Source organism: Rhinatrema bivittatum, chromosome 6 (genome assembly GCF_901001135.1).
Source record: "Rhinatrema bivittatum chromosome 6, aRhiBiv1.1, whole genome shotgun sequence".
NCBI classification, from domain to species: domain Eukaryota; kingdom Metazoa; phylum Chordata; class Amphibia; order Gymnophiona; family Rhinatrematidae; genus Rhinatrema; species Rhinatrema bivittatum.
In genome coordinates this window covers 57,887,173-57,910,341 of record NC_042620.1, presented here as the reverse complement: position 1 = coordinate 57,910,341, position 23,169 = coordinate 57,887,173, and the positions used below count along the sequence as shown (strand labels likewise).

Genomic DNA, 23,169 nt, shown 5'->3' with positions numbered 1-23,169 from the left:
CTGCTCCAAAATAGCAGCAGCCTCGGAGGGAACTTTCCTTCCGCCCCCCTGCACCTTCCCCTCCCTTCCCCTACCTAACCCGCCCCCAGCCCTACCTAGAACCACCCCCTTACCTTTGAAGAAGTTACGCACGCCGGCCGATGGCTGGCCCGTGATCCCGGGTACAGTGGCAAATGGCCGCTGTGCCTGGAGGCTCAGACCACACCCCCACCCCACCCCCTTAACCACCCCGGACCGCCCATGCCCCACCCCTTTTTGCAAGCCCCGGGACATACGCACGTCCCGGGGCTTGCGTGCAACACCAAGCCTATGCAAGATAGGCTCGGCGCATGCAGGGTCAGGCAGGGGCAGCTTTTCGGAGTTTACACGCATATCTTATGCATGTAACCCTTTGAAAATCTGCCCCATAGTTTAGTAGATATGTAAAACAAGTTTATTCCATCCATGAGACTGAATTTTGGAGATCTGGAAATGCATATTCCTTAAAGAAGTATACACCAAGAGGAAATATGTTCATCTTAATGCATTGATACATGGCCTCCTTAAATATGTTAGTTTTAGGGGTGCACAAGGAAAAATATGTATGCACTTCGGGCCATTTAGGGGCAGATTTTCAAAGGGGTATGTGTGTAAGATACGCGCATAACCCCCAAAAAGCTGCCCCTTCCACCCCCTGCACGCGCAAGCCCCAGGATGTGCATAAGTCCTGAGGCTTTCCTGGGGGGGGGGCGTGTCAGGGGCGTATTGGGGGGCGTGTCATGGCTGGCGTGTCATCGTGGGGCATTTGGGGGGCATGGCCGCGGCCTTCGGACCAGTCCCCAGACCGGAACATGGCGTGCCGGCAGCTGGCCCGTGCGCGCAAGTTACGCCTGCCTTGGGCAGACATAACTTTTGAAATAAAGGTGTGTGGGGGGGAATTAGTTAGGGCCGGGGGGCGGGTTAGTTAGGGGAAGGAAAGGGAAGGAAAGGGAAGGTGGGGGGGGTGCCGGAAAGAAAGTTCCCTCTGAGGTCGCTCCGATTTTGGAGCAGCCTCGGAGTGAATGGAGGCAGGCTGTGCGGCTCGGCGCATGCAGGCTGCCGATTTTGCACAGCCTTGCACGCGCCGACCCCTGATTTTAAAAGATATGCGCAGCTTCTCGCATGTCTATTAAAATCCGGCGTACTCTTGTTTGCGCCGGGTGTGCAAACAAAAGTATGCACACACATACTTTTTAAAAATCTGCCCCTTAGTGTTTGGCCTGTTTCCAGCTGATTTTCATCTCAGATAATTTTTTTAATTTTTCAGATTATTCATATAGGCAAACAGTACCACTATTTGCTATATCAAATTATCAGAACATTTTCAGCTATGTTTGAATGAGTAGATGTCTTTGTTTGATTTCAATAAACTGAATCAAAAATCAACTCATTTGCCATGTTTTTCACATTCATATCTTGCAAATGCACATCCCTAATTGGTATTAACAGCTGTGATGCCTCTCCTCAAATTTTCTTTTTCAAAAACTATTCATTTCCCCTGAGTTTTGTTGATTAATGGATATACTTTGTTTCTACTGAAGTTTGGATATTTGAGTGATTGACAAGTTGAAAATGAAAGAATTTGTAGAGATATACAGAAGAAGTGAAATAGAATAAAAGACCAAGTTCCTGCTAGACTATTTCAGAACTGATAGAGATTTTGAGCCGTGATACATTAGTGTGTAAATTCCTTTAACACATGTAATATACATTACTGATATATTTTTCAAAAGTGTGTGTTTAGTAGATATTATTTTAGTTTGAGTAATTTATTCTTTTTTTCTGTGATTATTTTCAGGTCTTGTAGTTGATCATTTTGGCCAACGCTTATATTGGGCTGACTTTGAGCTATCTATTATTGGAACTGTTTGTTTTGATGGCTCAGATTTATTGATATCTGCTAGTATTAAGCAAGGTAAGTGAAATAAAACAAAACAAAAATAAAAACACCACCAGTAACAAAGAATCTGAAAACCAGGTCACATATAGTGTCTCACACACATATAGAATGCAGTTTTTGCAGAGTGAGAGGAGATTGCAGATCTGTGGTTACTTTTTGCCAATAGACCTGCAAGCCAGTTTTTAATATATTTTTATTTTAAAATGTCTTTGAAATTATCTGAAGTCCTATGCAGTGTACATAATACTATTCATAATTAATAAAATAAAAATGATCATGAATTAATTCTAAGACTAGATTCTGCTCAGTACAAAATCTAAACTTTTACAATCATCAGTCCACTAGCTTCAATACCACTCTTGAGACCTTTTGTTGTGATTTTTAAGGAAAACTCCCTGCATATTTTCCCTTTAAAAATCCACTGGCTGGCCACCACTGTGGGATCTCTTACCCCCAAAGTATATTCTTTACCTACATTTTGGGTAAAGAACATGCTTTGATTTCAAAATGAAATCCCGGCATTTCTTTTAACCGGCCTGCCCTGGCCCCACTCCCAGCTTTGCCCCTTTCCCTGCTAAGGGGTAGGACAATTGTAAAGTGGTGTTTGCTGTGAGTAACCATATTACAAAATCTATTTGAAAATTACCCCCTAAAGGATAGATTTTTTAAAAATACACGTGCACATGGACATGCAATTTTATAACGTGCGTGCTGGCGTGCACAAGGGGGATAGATTTTAGCTACTTTTGCGTGGTGACACGTTGCTGCTTTCCCAGTTCCTTCCAGTCCGCTACAATTAAGAAGCAGACTGGGAGGGAACTTCCCTATCCCCTACCCTACTCTCCTTTCCCCTTCCCCTCTCCTCCCCAACCCTTAAATTATTTTTTTTTTACTTGTTTACGTCAACTTATTTCAGCTCTCGAGCTGAAGTAAGTTGCAAGCGCCAGCAGCTGGCCAGCGCACTGCTCCAGAACAGTGAACAATGGCGCTGTCCCGTCCCACCCCACCCCTCCCTACCCACAACATGCCCTCTGGCCCGCCCCTTCCAAGAGGCCTGGCACTTGAGCGCCTACTGGCCTTTACGCATGTGACCAGGCCTCTTGGAAGATTCACCCGGCGCGTAAGGCCTGGCCACGCACATAAAGGCCAGAATTTAAGTGCGCCGGGCATTTAAAATCTACCCTTAAGTGTCTCACACATACATGCAGTCTCATACATGCAGTGTTTGTTTTAAGATTGCTGACTGGAAATTTTAATGGAAAAAACTGTTGGAAATCTTTGTTTTAAACTCAAGAAATATAACTGGAAGTTATAATAAAACCTAATTCATTGTAGATATCCTGAAAATCCAGCTGGCTGAGGATCTCCCAGGAGAAGTTTGGGTCCGTCTGTTCTAGGAGATGTTGCTTGTCTATTTTTTTATCATAGCCACTTTGAGTATGACAAGAGCTTAGAAATTGAGAAATCGATTATAGCCACATATGGAGCAATATTTTAGAAGGCCACATACTGATAAAGTACATGTGTACTTTTGTATCCGCATACATGTTAGAGAATTTTGCAAAGGGACACTACACGGGTAGTTCCCCTGTGAAAATTTAGCAAACAAATAAATGGGTACAAAAATATCTGCATACTCTGCCCTTGCTGTTTCTGAGGACAAAGTTAGATGAGAAAAACTTCCTGTAATTATTGAAATATCCAATAGATGTGCATAGTCCCCAAGCAAGTTACATACCGCAAAATTCCTAAATTAAGAGTAGCTAAATATGGAGGGTAAGATGGCTGCCACATAGAGACATGCAGGCTACTCAGCTCCGAGGAATCCTCTGAAAAATAAAGCTTTACACCGGCGATTTCCTTTGAATTTTTTGCCTTTGAAAACTTGAAAATGCCACATACAAAACGCAAGGCAAAGCCTCGAGAGAATATTACCTCTACGCCATTGGGTTTGACGAGGCAGCCGAGGATTGAGGAAGCCTTTGGAAGACCTTTACACCTTCAACCGGAAACAGGAGCCCGCGGGCGAGACCAGCAGAGAGCAGCTGCTGGCGGCTATGGCTGAAGAAACATCCCTGAGTCCCGGGGCACCAACTAAACCAACGCCACCGTGGGGACCCCCAGAGGGAGAGGGGGAAACCCGAATCAGCCTGCTGAGGGAACAGCTTACCCCGAGGACACCGGGAGCCCAGAGAAGCAGCGGTTTGGATTCGAATGCTTCGGAGAGCCAACCACAACATGGCTCCAGGGCCCGGTTTGAGGAGGAACTGCAAGGGGAAGGCATGAGGAGACCTCCCGAGGTAGGAGGTAAGGAGCCAGAAATACAGGTTCAGCTTCCTTCTTCACTGGAAATGCCAGTTAAGATAACATTAGAGGAAGTTGGGAAAGTATTAATAACGTTGAATAAGGCTGTAATGGATTTGACTGCATTAGTGAAAGGAAATCAAAGTAAAGCACAAAATCAAGAGAAAAATATTACGGAGATAGAAGCTAAAGTTAAAGTGACTGAATTAGAGGTGAAAGAAGTTAAAGAGGTTCAATGTAAATTGATTTTTTTGAGAATGAACTGAGGAAAACAAACTTAAGAATACTTAATTTTCCCTGGACAAAATGGATGCCAGCAAAAGAACTCCTTAAGAGTTACCTAATAAATATATTAGGTTATGTAGAATCATCGTTACCTCTGTTTTCAAAAATAATTTATCTTCCCTCTAAACAAGAAAAAAGAGATCAAGAAGAAAAGTCATCTGATAATTTATCGTACATAATAGAGAAATCTTTCGAAACTATGATTGAGGATCGTGCTACGCTCTTGGTAACATTTGTGCAGCAGGTAGAAAGAGATAAAATCCTTCAATTATATTTCCGCAAACAACAACAACTATTTTATGGAAAGCAAATTAGGATGTTTCCTGATATTACAAGAAAGATGCAGGAGAAGAGGAAAGCTTTCCTACTAATGAAAAATGAAGTAATTGCTAGGGGGGCTAAGTTTTATCTTAGATTTCCCTGTAGATGTATAATTGTATACCAAAATAATAGATATATTTTCATGGAAGAGGAACAGCTGAGACAGTATCTGGACTCCCACTCCTGATAACCTCGAGAAGGAGTTGGTCAAAAAAAAGGGAAAGGTTTAATATCTATGCAGTTTTTCTTTATATAAGATTGTTATAATCTGCTTTAATGTGAGCCCTCCGAGAATTCCTATAATATTCAGATAGAATAAATTTCTTTTTGATTTTCAGATTTGGCTTTGTGTAGCATTGCGAATATGTGTTTTTTCTTTCCTGATTTTTCTATATGCATTGGTTCAATGTAATATTGTTTGAAATCAATAAAAATAAAATTAAAAAAAAGAGTAGCTAAATATGCAATCTAATAAAATTAGACATCTATATTTAGCAGCTCTGAGAAGGGCAGTTTTTAATCTGGGGGGGGGGAGCTAATTGTGTAAATTCCCCATTCATAAAAAATATGTAATTAATTTTTGATAGCAGATTTTACACCAGTTTCAAAGAGAAAGTCCATGCATACTTTCCCTTTGAAAATTATCCCACCAAAAGTATCCGCACACATTTAAACCTGCTTTTGTGTGTTGTAGAAATCTCTCTTCAGAGGCCTGCAAGAGGTAATAATTATTATAATAATTAACCCTCACATGCCTCTGTAGAGGCATTCCTTCATATGCATATGGCTGCTTTTCTTTCAGGAAAAACTATTCACCTATCTTCTGTAAATGAAAAAGTATGCCAAACCTGCCCACAAACCTCTTTTCACACTATGGGACAAAGTGCACACAAGGAAGGTAACTTTGATACCAGCGCGAGGGCGATCATGTATGTGTGTATGCTGGCTCGCGCCAAAGAACTTGGCCATAGATGCATGTATAAGTGCGCAGAATTTTATATGGACGTGCACATGTGCACACAAATGCTGCCTCTAGTGCATAAGTGGGGGATTTTATAAGGGAAGATTACTGACACCATTACTAGTGTTCCCAGTTTGTTCCCAGTTCACCCAGGTAAGGCATAGGACATTCAAACCCTCCTATGTTATTAGATTCCCTATCCTCTTGTTAGCCCCAACCCTTAACATCCGGCTACTGTCCTAGTTTTATTTGTTTTTTCACTTACATGCCATCCATAGCAGTAGTAAAGTTACCGGCAGGGGACCCAGGCGCACGGCCAGTGCGTATAAATATGCATACATTTCCCGTTAAAGTCCCAGAACACCAATGTCCCACCCTTCCCCTACCCAAACCATACCCACACCCCACCCCTTTTTGGGCTTTCTCACTTGCGTGTACCGGGAAATATGCGCATACATGGTGGCTTTTAAAATCCACTCAGCGTGCCCCGGCTGGACATACGTATCTCCCAGTTTTGGCGCACACTGGGCTTTTAAAATTCACCTCATACAGTACAAACCATATGGACACACTTATACCTACATATTATGTGGTAAGCAATTTTATAAAGCCCATTTCCTTTGATAAAGCACATTTTAACCTGAAAAGATGTTTTTGAAAATTATGCTCTCTGAGGTTAGGTGGTTAGGTCCCATTTGAAATTTGTCCTCATATTGGGTAATTTTATAACTGATCCAATCATAAACAGAAGCACAACTTGCACATAAGCAAGTACTCAAGAACACTGGTGCAAGTAAATCAGTATATTTTCCATCCAATTATAAATCACTGTTTTATTATTGTAAATGTTCCAATATCCTTACTGTGGCAACTCCATACAAAGTAACAGTCACGAATTACAGGTCCCCCGACACGGTCCCGTGTTTCGCGGTGGCTGCATCGGGAGGGACCAGATGACATTCAAAATCTGGAATATAACATGAGTAATCAAACATGTTCTGTTACTTTGTATGGAGTTGCCACAGTAAGGATATTGGAACATTTACAATAATAAAACAGTGATTTATAATTGGATGGAAAATATACTGATTTACTTGCACCAGTGTTCTTGAGTAATTTTATAACTGCCCATAAAGTCTGCATATAACTTGAATATGTGGACTTTAAACAACCTTTTCAAAGCAAACATATGTGAAAGTTTGCTTTGAAAATTCTCGGATAATTGACCCAATATGCACACAAATTACCTTGCAATAAGTTATATCTTCACTTCATGAAGACCAGCTTGTAGATGGTAACTTCTACATATAGAGGTGAATTCTCAAAACATTACATGCATACAAATTATTATATATGCACTTAAGTAGCATCTACTCATGTATTCCATATTTTATAAAAGTATAAAATATGCACATTTTTTTCATGTTCGTGCGCACATATATATATGTAAAAAAAAGACAGTGAAGGGGCACTACCAGGAAGGGCCAGCAATTACACACAGACTTGCTATTTAAAAAAAATACACACATATATATATATACACACATTTGCCAACTTGCATATTTTAATTCCTGCTAATTATCTGGCATAAGTTAAATTAAACGGGTTTATTATTCTAGTAGTGACTGGGCAGGAGGTCTGGGTAAACTAGGAAAAGTTCAGACTGAAGAATTAGGAAAGTCTCAATGACCTGGAGAAGGACTGTGGAAACTGGTGGAGTAATTGGTAAACTGGTTAATTTAATGTAAAATCAGCAAACAAAGAAGCAGCACACCTCTCCAATATTATCAAACAACCAGAAAAAGAGAGGGAAAAGGATCAATCGTCCAATTCACAACTTTAACTGAGTCATAGGCAGATGACAATATCATACAAATCTTTGCTTAGAAGTCTCAATCTGCGGCCAAAAGTTCTTTTGGGCCGAACGAGCCGTCCGGCGCGAACGAGCCGGGAATCACGTGACGCCGCGTCACTCGACGTGCCACCGACGTCACATGCTTCTCGCCAAGGATTGCAGAAATGACGTCCTCACTCCTCGCTCGATCACCAGGGAGTTGTGGTAAGTCTGGGGGGGGGGATTAAGGAGGGTGAGGGGGTTTAAATTTTTTTTTTGCACATATGTACATATACCCAACTCATTGGATTTTTTTTATGTCCATATTGGCCGCAAGTGGGACCCCCTTTCGGACATAAAAAATATGAACATAAAATTTTGCTCTGCACATCCCTATTCAGCAGTATTATGCTTTGGGCAAGTTTGAGATGGGTGCAGCAGTTGCAGAGTGTCAGGGATCTGTCACCCCCAGTAAATCCGAGCAAGTAGAGTGGTTGGAGGCAGCGGTTGCTTAGTGGAGTGATGATTTATATGATCTTATTGGCACTTTGTCTAGGACAATGGTGTCTGTGGTGTCTGCTAGGAGGATTTTATGGTTGCAAAACGGTCAGCAGCCATTTCATTGAAGGCTCAACTGGGGGCGCTCCCTTTTAAGGCAAGCTTCTTTTGGAGATGACTTAGAACAGCTTATTAATCATCTGGGAGATCATAAGATGCATAAGCTACCAGAGGGAGAAGTCCAATGGGCTGAAAGGATTCTGCTGGTTTGCTTTCCTTTTCCTTTTCAAGTCCAAAGGCATTTCCATAAGAGCAGAGTTCTAGGCGTAGGCCAGAGACAGACCTCAGGAGATCTCAGTCCTGGTACCAGTTTTTTCATGGATGTAGAATGAACCGAGAGGGTGCCGACTAAGGGATTAGTGGAACCAAGTCCATGCAATGAAGTGAGGCCGACCAATTCCTCATACCAGCCATCAGGGGTCGGTTGACTCTTTTTTACGAGGAGTGTGTCAAAATCACATTGGACCAGTGAGTTCTAAGCATGATAGGACAAGGCTACGCTTTTAGAATTTCTCATTCACTAAGAAGTCTATTCATGATATCTCCCTGTGATTCATCAGCAAAGAAACTTATCATTCAGCAGATCATCCAAAGAATGTGAATGCTGGGAGCCATTGTTATATCCCCCAGGAGAAGAGGGGGACAGGAGTTATTCCATTTATTCTGTGGTACAGAAGAAGGAAGGGACCTTTCATCCAATTCTGAACTTGAAGAAAGTGAACCTGGTTCTCAAGGTTCCCATTTCTGGATGGAGACTCTCAGGTCTGTCATAGTAACAGTGCGAAGTGGGGAGTTCTTGGCTTCCCTGGATCTGACAGAAGTATATTTACACATTGGGATCCACCTGGATCATCAGAGGTACCTCAGATTCATGATCCTCAGGAAGCATTTTCAGTTTTGTGTCATTTCCTTCTGTCTAGCCACTGCTCCAAGGACTTTCACCAAGGTAATGGTGATGGTAGCGACATCCCTCAGAAAGGAGGGTGTGATAGTTCATCCATATCTGGATGACTGGCTCATCCGAGCAAAGTAGAAGACCTTTTCAGACAGGTGGTGAAAGTGGTCTTGCAACCGCTTGAGATCCTTGGGCTGGGTTGTGAACTTGGCCAAGAGCCATCTTCCTCCTTTGCAGGTTCTGGAGTTCTTGGGCACTCACTTCGATACCTGTGTGTGCAATATTTTTTTCATGGAAGAATGGATTGTCAAGCTGCAGGTGCAAGTTTGGAACCTGTTGGAGGGTCTGGGATTACTTGCAGGTCCTCAGTTCCATGGCCTCAACCTTGGAGCTGGTCCTGTGGGCATTTGCTCATATGAGACCTCTACAGAAAGTATTGCTATCTTGGTGGGATCAGATTTCAGTGCAGTTTCATCTTCCTCTACTGCTTACAGACTTTGCCAAGTCCAGTCTTTTGTGGTGGTTTGGCCAGGACTATTTGTGCCGTGTGGTGGACCTCAAAGTGTCTCAATAGATGGTAGTGACTACCAACATCAGTCTCACCAGTTGGGGGGGCTGTGTGTCAGTTCCAGTTGGTACAAGGCCGATGGTCAGCGGAGGAAGCAACCTGGTCCATCAATTACCTTGAGACGAGAATGGTATGGTTGACTCTGGAGGCATTTCTTCCCCTTCTGCACAACCATGCAGTCAGAGTCCTGTCAGACAATGCAGCGATGGTGGCCTACATCAACTGCCAGGGAGGTACCAAGACTCAAGCAGTTGCTCTGGAAGCGGAGATGCTAAAGTCCTGGGTGGAGCAGCATCTGGTCTTGATAGCAGCATCGCACATAGTGGGGTCCAACAATGAGCAAGTGGATTTTCTCAGCTGATAACAATTGGATTCCAGAGAATGGAGGCTATCAGAGGAAGCAATAATCCTCATTTCTCGCAGGTGAGGCATGCCTCATATGGATCTGATGGCAACCCAGAGGATTCCAAGGCACCACGTTTCTTCAGTTGCAGAAGAGAAAACAGAATGGAAGGGATCGATGCACCTGGTGCTTCCTTGGCCGCACAATGTTCTGATCTAAGCATTTCCTCCATGGCCTCTGTTGGGCATGATTGTAAGGAAAATAGAGGTCCATCTAGGAGATGTGATTCTCGAGGCTGTGGAGTAGCCATGAAGGCCTTGGTTTGTGATCTGGTCAATCTAGCAGTGGATGCCCCCCCCCCCCCCTTGAGCCTGGGCCATTTACAAAATCTCATACAGCAGAATCCTATATTTTCAGATCAAGTGGATCACTTTTGCTAAGCGGCTTGGTTTTTGAAAGGAGGCAATTAAGGAAGAAAGGATATCTGTTATTTCTACTCTGCCTTGAGCTCGCAAGACCTCTATTTCCTTGGTGTATGTGTGGGTTTGGAGAGTCTTTTGAGTCTTGGTCTACAGAGTAGGGGGTTTATCCTCAAATTTGCATCAGTCGTGCAGATTCTGGCCCTTTTGCAGAAAAGCTTAATGAAAGGATTGTCCTTCAGTTCCCCGAGAGTGCAGGTGTCGACCTTGGGCTGCTTGTGGGGCAAGCTCATGGAACAACTCTGACTGTGCATCTAGATGTGGTACATTTCCTTCAAGTGGTGAAGCATTTACACCCCCCTGTTTGTAATGTGTGTCCTTCTTGGAGCCTTAACTTGGTCCTCAAGGGCATGTGTGAAGCCCCATTTGAGCCTCTTAAGATGGCCATCTTAAAACACCTGACTTTGAAGGTGGTTTTCTTGGTGGCAGTTTGTTCAGCCAGAAGGGTATCTGAACTTCAAGCCCTGTCATGTAGGGAACCCTTTTTGTGGATTTCAGATTCCGGAGTCTCTCTGAGGACGGTTCTGTCTTTCTGCCAAAGGTAGTTTCAGCATTCCACTTAAGTCAGTCAGTGGAGCTTCTGGCCTTTACAAACCTGGAGATTGATACATCTCATGCAAAGGAATTAAGATGTCTGGGTGTCAGAAGGGCTTTGTTGTGATATCTAGAGGTCATTTACAATTTTCAGGTTGTCTGATCACCTTTTTGTGATATGGGATGGTGCAAAAAAGGGTCAGAAAGAGTCAAAGGCCATGATAGTGTGATGGTTGAAGGAGGATACTGGTTCCACATATATCTGTCATGGTCAACCCATCCTGGAGAGGCTAAGGGCTCATCCTATCTGTTCGCAGGCAGCCTGCTGGGCAGAGTACCAACTGGTTTCACTGCAAGAGATTTGCGGGGCGGCTACTTGGAAGTCTTTGCATACCTTTGCCAGATATTACCAATTGGACATCCAGACCCCAGACATCAGCAATTTTGATGAAAGTGTTCTTCAAGTGGAACTCTCACAGTCCCACCCTGATTAGGGAAGCTTTGTTATATCCCAGGAGTCTGGACTGATCTGGGGATGTGCAGGGAAAGGAAAATCGGTTCTTACCTGCTAGTTTTTGTCCCTGTATTATCTCAGATCAGTCCAGAGTCCCACCCGGTGGTGGAGCAGAGTTTTGGAAATCCCGCTCGATCTGTTTACTATAATAATTCTGAAGAATGGCACAGGTTTCTCATTATTCGTTTTCAAGAATTATTCCAAATTTAATTACAGTTCTTAATTACATATTTCCTTTTCCTTGCTCATTCCAGGGAATGTAGTAGGGTTGATGTGTTAAAAGTTTTGTTGAACATTTTATGCTTGGGTATTGATCAATACTGAAGAGATGCAGGAGGCACACCTGATTAAGAGGTGGTGCCTACAAAATTTTCTCTGTCTCCATCTGCTGGAAAGGAGGCAAAACACTGGAGTCTGGACTGATCTGTGGTACTACAGGAATGAAAATTAGCAGGTAAGAACCAATTTTCCTGTATTCTGCCATGCTCATTTGTTTGAAAGTTACCCTCTTTCTTTTTAAATTCAAAAAGTATGCATGCAATTCTCATGGCCCATCTCCTGCCACCAGCTCACCTTTTCCTAATATGCCAAAAACTACATGCAAAACCAGGTTACACCTACACTTTGACATACACTGAGCCCTGGACAATTTTATAGCAGCCATGAAGGCACATAAAATTGTGTTTCATTTGTGTAATTGGCTTTAAAATTCAGTCCATTAAGACTTCCAATGTTCTGCAATCCTAGAGACTCTATTTGATCTTTCACTTTACCCTTTCTTTTTTACCACCAAGCAGCCTCTGTTACTGTTGTGAACTTATAAGGATCCAAACTATTCTCAGTGAAAAACAAATATACAAAAAAACCCTGTTTTGTAATCCTAATGTATACATATGCTATATATATGTACTGTATTATATATATTTATTGTGGATATTCTGAAAACTCGAGGTCTTTTAGGGGACCTCTAGGACTGGCATGAGAACAAATAAGCTTGAAAATGATAGCACTGAACTTTTAAAATCCTATAGCAACAATTCCTAAAATGAAAGTCTTCCAGATAATTCAGTGCTTTACAGTTATGTGATAGCAAATCTTATAAGATCATGAATTGCTAAATGAGTAAACAAAACACATTTTCAGATGTTTCTTGAATGATTAAATATTACCTAAACTGTATCACATATATCCTATTTCACATATTTTGACTTCTTGTTAATTTTTCTCAATGTGTTTCATATTGTCTAGATGATAAATACAGCATTACAAGACAGCATTACAAGACAGCATACAAGCATAATATTTATCTGTACCAAAATTAAAGTTTTCATTCTTTTGAACATATTTCAGTATTATTCTTTGCATTATCTATTAGGTTTGCTGCGTCCTCACAGAATTGATCTATTTGAAGACAATGTTTATGGAGCAGGGCTAGAAAATGGAGCATTTAAAGTACAAAAGTTTGGTGAAGGTTCAGTGGAAAATCTGAATTTGGCTGTTCAGAAAACAAAAAGTGTACTGATTTCCCATCGCTACAAACAACAAAAACGTAAGTGCAACTTATCAGATATAGATAATCAATTGTGGTATTAACAGATATGGTGTATCACAATAGAATCACTTGCATAGCCAAAGAAGATTCAATCTGTATTTATTTAGATGTCTGTTTTTGATAATAAATAAAAATGAAATTGTACAGAATTACACCAATTTGTAAGAAAAAAAAATTCCAGTTTGGAGGAAATTTTCTGTAGGCCACCTAGTTGCAAAGTATATACTTGGTATATACTTGGTATGTACTTAACGTATGTACTTGGTATGTACATACTTGGTATGTACTTGGTATGTACATACTTGGTATGTACTTAACGTATATACTTGGTAAATAATATTCAAACTACCCAGGTAGTTTCTCTGAAAATTAGTTAGTATAAAGAGTACACGTACAAAATATGTGCATGCTTTGAATCTGCTATTTCTGCATGCAATACTGCTTTCCTCCCCCATCCTAAACATACTCTACAGAATTCCTCTTTTAAAGCCAGCTAAAAGTACACACAACATGGAAACTTGCCTGTGCTTTTAGCCTGGCAGAGGAGGACAATTTTCAGACAGGCCAAATTATAACAGAAATGGCCGGCGCTATTTTTAAAGATGGTGCTGGCCATCCAGTGCTCCCTCCATGTGACAGGGGCTGGCCAATGGCACAGATACCCTGTCACATGGTAAGGGCAAAGGCCATCGGTGCCATTTTTATTAGTGGCAGCCAACGGCCCGAGAGCAGGAGATCGCTCCCGTGACCCCCACTGGACCACCAGGTACCTGTAAAATGTTTTTCGGGGGGTCAGGAGGGTGGGAGAAGCTAAGGGATTAGTTTTAAAGGGTCGGGGTGGGTTTTTTGTTTATCGGCTCAGGCGCAGCCGATAAACAAAACTGCGATCGGGCTGGATGAAAAAAAAAAAAACACGATGTGAATTGGAACCGGAATCCGAACTGATTCCGGTTCTGATTCACATCTCTAGTAATTAGGATGTCATAGTTAGTGATTCAATTTTTAAGAATGTAGATAGCTGGGTGGCTGGTGAACATGAGGATGGCGCTGGCCATCCAGTGCTCCTACCATGTGACAAGGTCTGGCCAATGGCACAGATACCCTGTCCCATGGTAAGGGCAAAGGGCCATCGGCTTCCCCCGATTTACGATTTTTTGATGATAAATCGGGGGAATTGTTATTGTTTCACGGCTCTAACGATTTTTGACGATTTAAAATATCTGACAATTGTTTTACATCGTCAAAAAACGATTCACATCCCTACTATTCCATAGTACAAATTATATCACAACTTATAGATCAACTTGGTGGGGGGGTAGGGAGAAAGTGGTGCTTTATGTTATGGATAGCATATACTCCAATAGACTAAAGATCTTGCAGAAGACTAAATGTGTGTAGCCAGTCCACATCCCCAAGTACAGACTGCACTCTGGTGAGGCCAAGAAAGATTTTGATAGGCTAATCTGGGCTGCGTTACTCAGGCTAGCTCTTACACAATATCTTTGTCCACCATGCTTGGGCTTCTTTGTTGGTGGAGGGAAATAATTACTTTCAGGACCCAGAGTGACAGGGGTGACCTTTCTGCAGATTTTCTCTCTTTCTGTGTTTTCCCTGCTAGAGAAGTACTTGTTCCATTTGTGTGTTGTTTGTGCCAAAGTAGTACTCTGGAGTCAATGGTTAGTGTCCAAAAATAATTTTGGACACAGAATTCAGATGAAATATGGCACAATGTAACTCAATCTGCAGCACCACAGGTTTTCTCTTTGTTACAGTCCCTCCCTTCTATCTGTGCATGAGTCTCCATACCAGGGCAAGGGAAGTATGCAGTCTCCAGGGTTTGGATGGGAAGAGTTCCCAGATGGAATGTCCCTTTTCAAACTGGTAAAAATGTCAAAACTCATTCTCTGCACAGATGTTTACATTTCTCTTTCTCCCCATGGTGTCCTCAAATTGTCAAATTTTCATTACAGTAAGGTATTCTTTATTCACATCTTATCCTTTCTCTCTCTCTCTCTGGATCACAGATGGGACGGATTCACTTGTAACAGGTAGCTCACATTGCTCCAATAAAGAAAGGAAGTGGCAGCCAAAAATCTTCCTCCTGGTTCTCAATAACCAAAGATTTCCCCTTCAATTGAAGTTAACACTGAAGTTTTTCCTTGCAGCAGATCAACACCATACATCCTTCCCCAATGAGGGTACAGAGGTGCAGGTGTTCCATACTAATGGTATCCAAGACACAGACACTCAAAGGTGACATCCAAAGATGACACCCAAAGATCTAACAAACCTCCTCCCATGAAAAAATGTAAAACTCCCCAAAAAAAATCAACCCAGAGGGAAATCCCAGCCCGCCAGTATGTGGACTGAAGGAATCACCTCCTGACCCTGCTCATGGTCCCCACGCAGGGTGTGCCTGGTTCTTCCAAGTGAGCTAGTAAAAGTAAATGCAAGATATGCTCCAAACTCCTCATAACTCTCAGCAAACTATAAATGACTGCCCACAATCTCTCTGTAGAGAACTGCTTTTTATTGCCTTCTAGGGGGGACAGCCATTCCAGCACCCTCAACGGAGGGGCTGACTCAAATGGTAACCTCCTTCATTCACAAACCTACACTAGGGATCTGCTGAGGGACTCCATAAGTTGCATTCGGGATTCGTATTCATCGGGGGCCAGATACGTTGCATTCGGGAAGGGGGGCGCTCGATACGTACATGCGTTAATTCTTATTCGTTTCCCAGCTAAAATTGAATTATGTACAACCCCCCACCCTCCTGACCCCCCCCAAGACTTACCAAAACTCCCTGGTGGTCCAGTGGGGGGTCCAGGAGCCATTTCCTGCATTCACACCCTCGGCTGCCGGTATTCAAGATGGTGCCAATAGCCTTTGACCTTCTATGTCTCTGATGGCTCCCAGACCCCACGCTGGACCACATGGGAGTTTTGGTAAGTCTTGGGGTGGGTCAGGAGGGTGGGGGGTTTGTGTAAATTTGCCTCTTTAGATGGCCGACTAATTCGGTGAAGATTCATTGTATTCTTGGGGAATCACGATATGTTTCAATTCCCCACGAATACAATGAATATGGCCCTATACATTGCAGATTACAAATACATAGGAAACAAATGCACACCCCTAACCTACAATGTTCTAACTAGAATACGGAGTCACTCAGGGCTTAATGTAATGGACCTGGAGGGTCTATTACATCCCCCTCCCACTTATACACTTTACTGCAGATAGGTAACTTCTTGAGTTCCCCAAATGGGAGAACAGATGACTTGCTTAGCATCCACAACTGGAAGATAAAAATAGAAGATGTTCCACCAATTCCTGGGGAGAGAAACAACATTAGATTGCTGATGGTCACATCTTCCTGTGGTATCCTCCTGAAGCATAGAATTAGTAAGCCACCAAATGGGCAGTAAGTAGAACCTAACCTATAAAGGTAAAGTTACTTTTAAGTTCATACAGATGAATTAAATCCAAGGACACTATAATTTTTTTCCAATTTTTATAGTAATCATCTTTCTGAATATTTCTTCTTGAATCACAAAATAGGAATAAATGCATTCATTTTTCTGTTATGATTTCATGGAAAGAACAACCAAGGCTTTTTATAACTTCGAAATAAATTTATGCCATTCTTAAAAATGGAAAATGATGTTCAAAATTAAAGTCTGTCAATGAGACAGCTCTTCTTGTCTTCGAGGCCTCTTGACTGGCCAGGTCATCTGGTTGAAAGAATAATCTAATTCTTGAAGGCACATTCCAAATTGACAGAAAGTGTGCGATGAGAGGAAAATGTCCATAAAAAACAATAACTTCACCAAAATGGGGAAACAACAAATCACATTTATATCCTCTCTTAGGGAAAAAACCATAATTATATAATAAGACATATTCAACAATAATTCAAACTGAACAAATTGATGATGAAATGCTAACAGAGATTAGGGAAGCTAACAAATTGGGCTGCATAGAAATAATGGGATATTTCAATTACAATGATACTGACTGAGTAAATGTAACATCAGCACATGCATTAGAGGTAAAGTTTCTAGATAAATAAATGACTGTTTCTTTGAGCAGTTGGTCTGAGAACCAATGAGAGAGGGAGCCATTTTAGATCTAATTCTTGTGGAGTACAAGATTTGAAGTGAGATTTATTTATTTATTTATTTTTTAAATTTAAAAGTCTTCTATACCGATGTTAGTCGAAACATCACCTCGGTTTACATGGAACAAAAGCAACGGAAATTACAAGTAACAGGGGAAGGGTAAGGGGTACAAAAAACCATAAGGAGAGCAGAGAAGCATAGGAACAAACAACAGGTGAACTATAATGTCATAAGAACAAGTGGTAATGGTAATGGGGGCGCTCTTCAGCAGTGATCACTGTATGTGTTATAGAGTCTCAGTTTAGTGGACCCTTAGGCCGACTGCAGGAGACTGGGAACGGTGGTCAATGTCTCTAGTATGTGGCAGGCCGGGAGGCAGATGTTCAGGCAGGACGTAGAGGTGCCCTTCACCCTGGAAGCTGGTACTTTCCCAGGAGGAGCCCGTAGGAGACCAACTGCTGGGACTTAGGCGGCTTCACCCTTGGAAGCTGAAGCCCCCCCGGGAGGATCCCGTAGGGGCCCGGCCACTGGGACTTAGGCGGGTTGTTGATCAGGACTGAGAACTGGAACCAGACTAGGACAGTAGATACGTACTGTGACAGGGCTCGAGTTCTGGAACCAGACAGGGATTGTAGTAGGGCTCGGGTACTGGAACCAGGCAGGAACTGTAGCAAGACTCGGGTACTGGAACCAGGCAGGAACTGTAGCAAGACTCGGGTACTGGAACCAGCAGGAACTGTAGCAGACTCGGGTACTGGAACCAGGCAGGAACCGTAGCAGGCAAGCAAGAACCAAGCAGGTACTGTAGCAGGCAAGCAGGAACAGAGTGAGTAGCAAGGTAACTCACTCCGGGGCATGATGCAACAGGGAACCAGGAGGTAAGCCCGTTGCAAGGCAAAGACTGAGTGTCCGCGGCCGGCTTATCAAGGTTGCGGCGTCTAACATCAGAAACTGGGCGGAGTCACCACTGGCGGAAAACGGCCTAGAAAAACATCCAAGTGGCGCGCGCACACCTAGAAGCAGGGCGTCCATGGGAAGCTTCCCGGCAGCGCGGCCCCTGCAGGGATGGCAATGAACAGGGCGTAAACCAGGCCTCCAGAAGTGGGAGTAGGTCCAGAAGCATGGAGGTAAGGGTCTGGTCGCGGTGCTTGCGGCCAAAACCCCAACAGTACCTCCTCTCTTACGCTCCCTCTTAGCCGGTGGTCCAGATGGAACTGCCGTAATAAGTCCTTGTCGAGGATGTTATGGGCCGGTTCCCAAGAATTATCCTCGGGTCCGCAACCCTCCCAAGCAAGCAAGTACTCCCAGCGGCATTGATGGAACCGGACATCCAAGACCTCACGTACTGATGTCTACTGTGCTGTTCGTACCTCTGACTGTACTTCTAAAACTGCTCCCAAAACATAGCAAACTACTAAAATCTCATCCCGAGTTCAGAATGGCCCCTCTTGCCTAATATGTGTGCCTCCTTAGAGGTTTACTCTCTCTCTGTCTCTTTTGTAGATTTTCAAGGATGTACCAATTTTATATTTCGGTGCAGGCAGGTCGCAACTCACGCAAGGGGAACATTTTCTAAAAAAAAATACACAGTGACACAATTGGGCTTATCCCAGTCTGTTTCAGTTAAGGAGCAGACTGGGAAGGAAATTCCCTATCGTTCCTCCCTTTTCCCCTCTACTCCCCGACCCCTAAAACTATCCTATCTACCTTCATTTTTTTTATTTTTGTACTTGCACTCAGGAGCAGCAGTAAATCCCACACACTGGCCAGCTGTTGGTGCACACTTCCTTGGGACGGGCCTAATGGATGCTATCCTGGCTGGCCCCTGCCCTCCCCTACCCCACCTAGACCACGCCCCCAGACTTCCCCTTTTTAAAGGTCCAGCAATTCTGTGCATACTGGGAGATACACATGTGACTGGGCCATTTAAAAAATGTGCTCGGCGAGCATACGACCTGGCCACATGCATACCACCCGATATTTGTGCACACCGAGCTTTAAAAATTGCCCGATAGTTGGAAGCCATGGGTCCTTTGATTTCTTTTGATTTTAATAAGAACATAAGAACATAAGAAATTGCCATGCTGGGTCAGACCAAGGGTCCATCAAGCCCAGCATCCTGTTTCCAACAGAGGCCAAACCAGGCCACAAGAACCTGGCAATTACCCAAACACCAAGAAGATCCATAGAAACATATAGAAATGATGGCAGAAAAAGACCAATTGGCCCATCTAGTCTGCCCAGCAAGCTTCCACACTTATCTGTTTCACCAACCACCAACTTCAGGGCTCTTGTTGGTAACTGTTTGATTCAAATTTCCTGCCATTCCCTGTCATTGATGCAGAGAGTAATGTTGGAGTTGCAAGGGTATACCCCACATTTATTCTTGTTGGAGAGAGAGGTAATTTGTCTTAGCAATCCCTGAGTGGGAACTGAACCCTGGCTTAGGGCCCATTGCTCTGACCACTAGGCTACAACTCCACACCTATGCTACTGATGCAATTAATAGCAGTGGCTATTCCCTAAGTAAACTTGATTAGTATCATTTAATGGACTTCTCCAAAAACTTATCCAAACATTTTTTGAACCTAGCTACACTAACTGCACTAACCACATCCTCTGGCAACAAATTCCTGAGCTTAATTGTACATTGAGTGAAATAGAATTTTCTCCGATTATTCTTAAATGTGCTACTTGCTAAATTCATGGAATGCCTCCTAGTCCTTCTATTATCCAACAGTGTAAATAACCGATTCACATCTACTCGTTCAAGACCTCTCATGATCTTAAAGACCTCTATCATATCCCCCCTCGGTGGTCTCTTCTCCAAGCTGAACAGCATTAACCTCTTCAGCCTTTCCTCATAGGGGAGCTGATCCATCCCCTTAATCATTTCGGTTGCCCTTCTCTGTACCTTCTCCATCACAACTATATCTTTTTTGAGATGTGGCAACCAGAATTGTACACAGTATTCAAGGTGTGGTCTCACCATGGAGTGATACAGAGGCATTATGACATTTTCCGTTTTATTAACCATTCCCTTCCTAATAATTCCTAACATTCTGTTTGCTTTTTTGACTACTGCAGCACACTGAGCCAACGATTTTAAAGTATTATCCACTATGATGGCTAGATCTTTTTCCTGGGTGGTAATTCCTAATATGGAACCTAACATCGTGTAACTACAGCAAGGATTATTTTTCCCTATGTGCAACACCTTGCACTTGTCCACATTAAATTTCATCTGCCATTTGGATGCCCAATCTTCCAGTCTTGCAAGGTCGTCCTGTAATGTATCACAATCTGCTTGTGATTTAACTACTCTGAATAATTTTCTATCGTCTGCAAATTTGATAACCTCACTCGATGTATTCCTTTCCAGATTATTTATATATATATATATATATATATATATATATATATATATATATATATATATATATCTAAAACACCGGTCCAAGTACAGAGCCCTGAGGCACTCCACTGTTTACCCTTTTCCACTGAGAAAATTGACCATTTAATCCTACTCTCTGTTTCCTGTCTTTTAACCAGTTTGTAATCCACGAAAGGATATCACCTCCTATCCCATGACTTTTTAGTTTTTTTAGAAGCCTCTCATGAGGGACTTTGTCAAATGCCTTCTGAAAATCCAAATACACTACATCTACTGGTTCACCTGTATCCACATGTTTATTAACCCCTTCAAAAAAATGAAGCAGATTTGTTAGGCAAGACTTCCCTTGGGTAAATTCATGTTGACTGTGTTCCATTAAACCATGTCTTTCTATATGCTCAATGATTTTGATCTTTAGAGTAGTTTCCACTATTTTTCCTGACACTGAAGTCAGGCTCACTGGTCTATAGTTACCTGGATCACCCCTGGAGCCCTTTTTAAATATTGGGGTTTCATTGGCTACCCTCCAGTCTTCGAGTACAATGGATGATTTTAATGATAGTTTACAAATTTTAACTTATAGATCAGAAATTTCATTTTTTAGTTTGTTTTGTACCCTAGGATGCATAACATCTGGTCCAGGTGATTTGCAACTCTTTAGTTTGTCATTCTGGCCTACTACATCTTCCCGGGTCACAGTGATTTGGTTTAGTTCGTCTGACTCATCACCCTTGAAAACCATCTCCAGAACTGGTATATTCCCAACATCGTCATTGACTGACACCTTGATAAGTATCCAATCACACAAGGCCAGATAATTTTAGCTGCTCTCTAAAGTAAGTCTAAAGTTATTCAGCTATTCCAGCTGTGTGGCATATTTGTTAACTTCTATAGTTCCTATTTTTAGCTTTTGTTTATCTGTGGATTGTGCTAACATTCATTATTTGAAATGTAGCACCCTTTTTTCGATTAGATTTTTATATGTTACACATTAGCTCCTTACTAAAGCAAAGGTCCACCTTTCTGCTGATGTACGATGTATTTACTGCATCAAGCACATTATGGGCTCAGTTCACTCCCTTGCGAGTCATAGGAAAACTTATTTCCCACTTAGGGTGAATATATTTATTGTATTTTCGGTTTGAAAAAGACTGCCAGTATGTCCCATGTATCTTGGAAAAGTCAAATAAACCACTTTTGCTTGGGAATTTAGATCAGAGTCCTTCTCATCAGCTTCATTACAATATGCATTAGGTTCATAATCCCATTTCAGACATGCAAAGTCATGCTCCTGACATCAATAACATCTGGAATAGGGCAGAGAAAATGCACAAGCATGTTCACAGCATTGCAGCACTGCAAACTAAAGGCAAAAGGCCAAAAATATTCAGTCTTTGCTCAGTCTCATTTAAGAATGATCTGAAACACTTCCTTGCTTTGTAGAAAATAATGTGCACAAATGCAGTAGGAATACAAGCTTGAAAAAGTTCTTCTTTCCCCTTTTAAAAAATCCCATATGTCATAGTTGGTACAAAGTATAATGAGCTGCTACAGTACCATTGAAGGCTAACATACATGAAACTTTTTTTTTAAGTTTCTATATCTATACACTCTACTTCCTGTTTGAGTCACAGTCCTCTTGCTCATTAAGGAAAAACATTGGCACCTCAGTTTGCAAATTACAAATTGTATATGGCACAGATTAGTCCATATTCACCTCTTCCTCTCTACCCCCCCTCCCCCCCACACGCACGCACACATCTGACTATAGTAGTATACAGAGAAATCTGAGACTTGAAGGATAGAAGCAGTGGGAATTGCAGCCCTATATGCCCCCCCCCCAGTTCACATATACCTTGCCTAATTCCATACAGGATGTCATACAGAGGGATCTGCATTCTGCATGCATCTAATCAGGCTATAAAAATGATAAGTAATAGTGCTTATAATTTATATATACTTTTCATGGCAGAACCGTAAAAAGTGGCTAACATATCCAAAATTCAAATGAGGAAGTGAGCTATTTCCAACAGACCTCTTTTCGCCTCTTCTTCTGCTCTACAGGAAAACAGAATGTAACAAAACATATAAGAAACATTGCATTCAGAAAAGATTTAGAAAAAGGGTGGTGTAATAGAAATTTGAAATTCTCATAAACACGACCTGGTATTTCATATAATCCTCTTCTTTTAGTGCTCTTATATATTCCTACATCTCTCATTTAAGACACCTAATAATTACAAGAATTTGAATCATTCATAAAGCATTAATCTTTTAAAGGTCAGTTTTCAAAGGATTTATACTCCTAACTGTTGTATTTAGAACCCTAAATTGGCCTTTTTGAAAATTTACTAGGGCTGCGTGCCTAAATATAGACTTCTCAAGATCATAATCAATAGTTATTTAGATGGATAACTCAAAAGTTATCCATATAGAAGGTGATTTTGGCATATTCAGCAAAAATATATTAAGTAGTTATCCAGCTAGAATTTAGCTGGATAAGTTAGGAGTATTCCTGGATGAACTGGGAGGAGTTGAGTTAGCCGGAAAAATTATCAATATTCAAATGTATCCAATATTCAGATTTA

The 23,169-nt window shown here is 42.0% G+C and overlaps 1 protein-coding gene across 1 annotated transcript in view; it reads left to right on the top strand.

The window, feature by feature from the left end:
• Positions 1–23,169, top strand: part of LRP1B (LDL receptor related protein 1B) — a 3,516,099-nt gene that overhangs the window by 3,367,852 nt on the left and 125,078 nt on the right. The window contains 2 exon segments of the mRNA XM_029607894.1: positions 1,817–1,933; positions 12,890–13,063. Coding sequence (XP_029463754.1) covers positions 1,817–1,933; positions 12,890–13,063 — 291 coding nt within the window.